The 6,227-nt window shown below is 53.6% G+C and overlaps 2 protein-coding genes across 2 annotated transcripts; both read left to right on the top strand.

The window, feature by feature from the left end:
- The first annotated feature begins 925 nt into the window (after window positions 1-925).
- Window positions 926-2,995, top strand: TRAVEDRAFT_147070 (CyP450 monooxygenase). Its single transcript, XM_008039457.1, has 10 exons — window positions 926-1,022; window positions 1,073-1,202; window positions 1,251-1,439; window positions 1,494-1,755; window positions 1,811-1,912; window positions 1,967-1,993; window positions 2,052-2,329; window positions 2,385-2,513; window positions 2,581-2,724; window positions 2,778-2,995. The coding sequence occupies exons 1-10, from the start codon at window positions 962-964 to the stop codon at window positions 2,872-2,874; spliced, it is 1,419 nt and encodes a 472-aa protein (XP_008037648.1). The 5' UTR covers window positions 926-961; the 3' UTR covers window positions 2,875-2,995.
- A 797-nt stretch (window positions 2,996-3,792) lies between these two features.
- Window positions 3,793-4,946, top strand: TRAVEDRAFT_46482 (cytochrome P450; the record flags this gene model as incomplete). Its single annotated transcript, XM_008039146.1, has 6 exons — window positions 3,793-3,857; window positions 3,912-4,173; window positions 4,233-4,362; window positions 4,417-4,430; window positions 4,484-4,755; window positions 4,805-4,946. 6 exons carry the CDS (start codon window positions 3,793-3,795, stop codon window positions 4,944-4,946), a joined length of 885 nt encoding a protein of 294 aa, XP_008037337.1.
- Between the last annotated feature and the right edge of the window lie 1,281 nt (window positions 4,947-6,227).

The following is a 6,227-nucleotide window of genomic DNA, read 5'->3' as shown; positions in this document are numbered from 1 at the left end:
AGAGTGGCTCATTCTGAATGGCTTTTCTGTGTTACACCTTGTGGCACATAAAGCAAATGCAGTTCAAATTTCGTGTGTCATTATATGGTTACATCCTGAGCCACATCTTTATCACACTTGAGCCGTATTTTAAATGTGATTTGGCTGCGACGCGGTGTCACACACTGATCTCTTTTGGACTGCGATTTCTGTGTGATTTCTGTGTTACACGGTGTCACACAGCCCGGTGCCCCCGGTGTACTCAACGCCACGCGCGTCGCCAGCCAACCACCCAGGCCTTTCTTCCAACGAGCCACGACCGGTCACTCTATAGTACTTGCGCGCTTTCGTGGTTCGGTCTTTCTGCACTCCTGAAACACCCTCCTCCTCCTGTTCCTCCCGAAGATGCAACGCATGGTCAGACGGACGGCCATGAGGACAAGGATGGAAAACTTTCAAACCTTGCTACTTATAACGCTCATCACCCGACCCTCTGCCCGTCTCTACACGTAATTTCCCTCAGTTTCGCAGGATCCCTTACTCGTCAGAGCAAGGATCTCCACCCCCACAGAAGGGACTCAAAAGTGTGCGCTACGTCATTTCTCACCTAAGGTACTCTAACCTTCGACCCCGGCGAAGGCAAAATTGACGAGCAAGGAACCGCGCCAGCAGGCGCCCTTCGAGTTATAAGGAAACCAGGTCTCTCGGCACCTAGAACTGGCCTGTACCTCACTCAGCACGCTGAAGCGTGGTCTCTCACGCGCAAGCCTCATAAGCTCCCCCGGCCGGGCTTCGCTTGACTCCCATAGTCTCGCTCGGCATGGCGCAGCCAGACCCTACGCTCGGCATGCTACCGGTTGCGATATCCTTAGCTCTTTGCATTGCTTTCTGTGTCTTCTTGCGGTCGGCCATCGAATGGAGAACACGTTCGCGCGGCCTTCCAGTACCTCCTGGTCCCAAGCCGCTCCCCATCATCGGCAATATGCTCGATGTACCTAAATACAAGCCTTGGATCGCCTATCGCGACATATCAAGAACATACGGTAAGCATCGTCGCTCTTGTATCCATCCATAGATCTGATAAATATTCCAGGCGAGATCGCCTACCTGAACGTCATTGGGCAACCTATCCTCGTGCTTGGAAACCACCGCGTGGTGATTGACTATCTCGACAAGCGGTCCAGGATCACCTCCGACCGGTCAGATAATGTTGTTGTCGAGCTGTGCGTCTCTTCCGCTACGACGCCTGGGGCACACTGAACGCTGGTCAGGTCGGGACAGGACGTCAATTTTGGCGCAATTCGCTATGGTGATTGGTGGAGGCGCCACCGACGTGTATTTTGGCAACAGTTCCACCCGGGCGTCGTAACAAAGTATAACACGGTCCAGTCCGATTATGCGCACCGCTTTCTAGCAAGACTTATTCAGTCGCCCTCACAAGTGACCCATCACATCAAGTTGTAAGCTCCTTGGTTCCTTGGTTCGCTCATGCCACTGACTACGAGCTATGACAGCTCACTGTCGGGAATTTTGCTCAAGATCACTTATGGCATCGACATCGCTGATGAACATGACCAGTACCTCGCGATGATAAAGGCCGCGTTTGTCGCGATAGACCAGTCTACCCCTGGTCACTTCGCGGTGGAGATGTTCCCGTTTTTGCGATTTTTGCCCAGTTGGTTTCCCGGCGCCGGATCACTGAAGTTGTTCGCCGAGTGTCGAGCCGCAAATCTGCGGTTGAGGGACGTAACATTCGATGGAGTGAAGGAAGCTGCGGTGAGTCCATGTAGTCCCCAAGCTGCACGAAATAGCTGACGTACAACTTTCTCAGGCACGCGGAGAGACCCGCGAATGTATCGCCGCGACATTGCTTGCAAGAGCAGGCCGGGAGCTTGGACCTGCGGATGAGGACATTTTGAGGAATGTCTGCAGTGTGTCTATACAAGGCGAGTTAACATTACGCGCATACATCCCATTCGCTCAACAGATTTTACTCTCAGGTGGCACAGATACGGTAAGGAATATACACGAGCACTCTCAGCATGCTTCTCATGTACTAATACATTCCGCAGAGTTCGTCTGTGCTGAGTGCGTTCTTTGTAGCCATGGCGCTGTATCCCGAAGTCCAGAGAAGGGCCCAAGCAGAGCTGGAATCAGTCGTCGGGCCCCACCGCCTTCCCGAGTACAGCGACAGCCCCGATCTGGTGTACGTCAATGCTCTCATCAAGGAGCTGCTGCGCTGGCACCTCGTCCTTCCCCTTGGCGTTCCGCACTTTACGCTCGAGGACGATGAGTTCCATGGCTACTTCATTCCTGCTGGAACCGTTCTCATTACGAATCTCTGGTGCGCGTCTCGGCATTTCCCATCCTCATCTTGTCGCGGTTGCACTCATCGTCATAAACAGGGACATCATGCACGATCCCGAAGCGTACGACGACCCCGACGAATTTCGCCCAGAGCGCTTCATACGCGACGGCAAACTAGACCCGACCGTGCGCGACCCCAACGCGTTCATTTTCGGATTTGGCAGAAGGTGAGTGTTTGCGGTTTTATCACAACCACACTCGCGTGGATGCTGATGCACATAACACCGCTGTCAGGATCTGCCCTGGGCGATATTTTGCGCATATATCGCTGTTCCTCCACATCGCGTGCGCACTGCATGTCTTTGACATCGGCCCTCCGCTCGATGAGGACGGCCGGCCGCTCAAGATCAAGTACGAGCAAAGCCACGGTTTGGTCTCGTACGTACTTCGATGCTATGGTGGCTACATAGAACTTCTGACAATGCCAATAGGAAGCCCGAGGACTGTCGGTGCACGATCAGACCCCGCTCGAGGAAAGCTGAAGAGTTGATTCTGAAAGCGCAATCGAAGGCCTTCGTGCCTACGTAGAGTCAAATATGCTGCATCCGTGCATGACTTTATCCATATATACACGAGTGGTATTTGCCAGCCCTCTTCCGACACTCACATGACGATGCTATGTATTTTCATATGATAATACCCTCACTAACGCCGTTTAGGGACCTGTCCGAATCGCTTTGTATCAGGTGGGCTGCCAACAAGGTTGAGCCGAGCGTTTCCATTACTCGATGTATCCGTCTTCCTGGAGCGCAGTGCGCACCGGCATCCTTCGGTCTTCGCAGGCATGTGTCATCCCTGGGAAGCAAAATGCCTCGCCTGCTTTATCGAAAAACCAGGGGTCAGTTGAAGGCGCGCCGGCATCGTCTTCCTTACCATGTACTCCCTCAGCTCAGCATCCGGCGTCGCAGCCCTCTCGGTTGTACTGTACCTGGTGCTTTCCTATGCGCGTGGGCTCGCCGTTTCTAGGCGTCGCCAAAGAGGCCGGCCACCTCCTCCAGGGCCAAGACCGCTTTCGCTGATTGGCAACCTCCTGGACCTACCACTTCGCAAGCAGGGGATCGGGTTGCGGGACTTGTGTAGGAAATATGGTGAGGATCCTGTATTCGTGCCGTTTACTCTCATAGCAATTGCGACAGGTGATATGGTGTACCTAAGTATATGCGGGCAGCCTATGCTCGTCATTGGTAGTGCGACTGCGGCTAGAGAGCTGCTCGAAAAGCGGTCCGCAAACACTTCCGATCGGCAATATAGCACGGTACTGGATCTGTGAGTCTCCTGTACGGTCTCTTTTGTGGGGTTATGGCACTGATAGCATGCACTAGCATAGGAAACAGCGTGGCCTTGAGCGCGATGCCCTACGGGCAGTTGTGGAGGGATCACCGAAGGGCCTTTTGGCAGATCTTCCACCCTGGGGCTACGCGACAATACAGGGACACTCAGCACATAATGTTGCACAAATTCATGCGGAAACTCCTTGTGTCCCCTGATGATCTGAAGGAGCACCTTCGTTAGTGAGTAGGACTCTCGTTTCGGTGCAACGCCGTACGCTCATCTCATAATCGCAGCATCTTTGCTGCCACGATGATGAAAGTGCTCTACAATATCGGCGCTCAGGAAAATGGCGACGAGCTAGTCAGTGTCGTGGACGAAGCGATCTCACGCACGGCGACGCTTGCAACCGGCGTGCACCCGGTCGAAATCTTCCCCTTTTTGAGACACTTGCCGAGCTGGGTGCCTGGCACGGACTTCCACGATGCGTTCGCGAAGTGCCGGGCGGCCGTTGAGCATCTCAAAGAGACACCGTTTGCGACTTTGAATGCTGCGCTAGTAAGTTATCGAGGTTTCTTCAACATGATGTCTTCAGAATAATAACCCTCTACCTACAGAACGAAGGCCGGGCTGCTCCATGCGGCATCTCGGTTTTGCTGTCTAAGCTCATTACACCCGCAGGCTCCAGTTCCGAGAATGCATATTGGGAAGATGTTATCAAAAATGTTGGTCTGGTAGCGTTCGAAGGTGAGAAGCTCACATTTTTTAAGCTTCTGAATCACGCTCATATACGAAGTCCAGCGGGTGCTGACACGGTGAGGACGGGCCCTGAAGCTTAGTTGTTCATATCCGGCTGACAACATTGTAGTCGTTCTCCACCCTGCAGGCGGTATTCCTCGCGATGTCGCTCTACCCGAACGTTTTGAAGACGGCTCAAGCTGAACTTGACGCGGTCGTGGGTTCACGCCGCCTCCCCGATTATGGGGACCGAGACGAGCTCCCATATGTCAACGCCATCATAAAGGAAGCCTTGCGGTGGCATGTCGTCCTCCCGCTGAGCCTGCCGCATAACACAGTCGCAGACGACGAGCTGGATGGGTACTTCATACCAGCCGGCACGATCATCATGCCGAACACCTGGTGCGTTGGTATACCACGACAGTCGCTCGCTGTCTGACGTGGACATTAGGGCAATGCTTCATGACCCAGAAGTCTTCGAGGATCCCGAAGAATTTAGGCCTGAGCGATTTCTACGTGATGACGAGTTGGACGACACCGCTCGCGACCCGTACGCCTTTGCGTTCGGATATGGGAGAAGGCAGGTCCCCTGACGTTCACGTGGAGCTTTGTCTGTGGAGTCTAATCGCCCAACGAGCAGGGTCTGCCCGGGGCGGCACTTCGCAGATGAGTCACTGTACCTTATTGTCGCCTCCGTTTTGCGTGTTTTTGACATCGGCCCTCCTCTCGGCAATGACGGACATCCAATCACGGTCAAATACAAGCAAACGGATGGGCTCCTCACGTAAGTGCAGGTTCGGTCTGTCGTGCGTGGCTCTTCCAACGTATGCGTTAACGGTCATCAGATACCCACGGGACTGTCAATGTACGATCAAGCCCCGTTCTATCGGAGCAGCATCTCTCGTACCCAGTGCTTAAGTGGCGAACGCGAGTGAGTACTGCATTGATCATAAAGCTGGAGACATGGGCAGTACACATGCCCGCCACTGACATTGCGGTTCTACCATTTACAGTAGGGACAGGCTGACGCCGAGCAGCTGCGCCTGTTATAGTTTCGAGACTCTTGGTAGCACGAGGGGCATTGGCCCGTATTCCGGTCCTGAATAGGCTAGGAATATGACCCGAACTGGTCTCTGATAGCAGACGCGGGTGAGCGGGAGCTGTAAGTACAGAGTGAGTATGTAGTGTGAGTAGCAAACCGTAGGATGAACATACCTCAGTCGGTGGAAGAACGACTGAGGAAAGAGAGACGTAGCACGGCCGTACGTAGGAGGTGGTGCGGAGTTTAAAGTGATAGGTAAGTAAAGTAAGTACTCGAATGAAAGTCCGATATGCACGTATACGACAGGTGCTATGTGTACTAGATAGATTCAACGTCACCGTATTTCAACAGCGAGCATCGTACAGGCATTGCCGCAAAGCTCTTGACACAGATGGCGGCGGACTACAATGTCAAGTCAGTCCCCGCTCTGGAAGAGATAGAAATTGCGAAGGATGTCTGCGCAATCGCTGTTGAGGGTAATGCTTCCATTCCGGAGCCCCTCTGAATCATGGTCTAACGAAACTCGCAACGCAGGCAGTACGGATACGGTACGCTTGAGAGTAGGCTCGTGAACCAGCACTCTAGTTCTGCGGAAGACAGTCGTTCCTTCAGAATAGAGGCTGGACCCTCCTATGAGGGGGGGTGCGGGTGACCCCCGTGGGAACGACGCGCCAAAAAGTGTCTCGACGTCTTTCCTCGCCCGCCGTTCTACGCAGCTGAAAATCCTGAAAATATATGAGGTGGTTTGGAGAAGACAGCATTCCCCAAGAGCAATTTTTTATTGTGATACGTCGCCCACAGTCCGCTATGGAGCTCTCGAGGGCCGGGAGCT

Source organism: Trametes versicolor (genome assembly GCF_000271585.1).
Source record: "Trametes versicolor FP-101664 SS1 unplaced genomic scaffold TRAVEscaffold_5, whole genome shotgun sequence".
In the NCBI taxonomy this organism is placed as follows: Eukaryota; Fungi; Basidiomycota; class Agaricomycetes; order Polyporales; family Polyporaceae; genus Trametes; species Trametes versicolor.
Note: the sequence above shows the minus strand (reverse complement) of the source record. Positions and strands in the feature narration are given on the sequence as shown.

Excerpts from the sequence above, each read along its gene's own strand:
- TRAVEDRAFT_147070 (XM_008039457.1), top strand. The coding sequence starts at position 962 with ATGCTCGATGTACCTAAATACAAGCCTTGGATCGCCTATCGCGACATA. Across the intron at positions 1,913-1,966 it reads TTTTGAGGAATGTCTGCAGT|ATTTTACTCTCAGGTGGCAC; the intron begins GTGTCTATACAA and ends TTCGCTCAACAG. Across the intron at positions 2,725-2,777 it reads CAAAGCCACGGTTTGGTCTC|GAAGCCCGAGGACTGTCGGT; the intron begins GTACGTACTTCG and ends CAATGCCAATAG.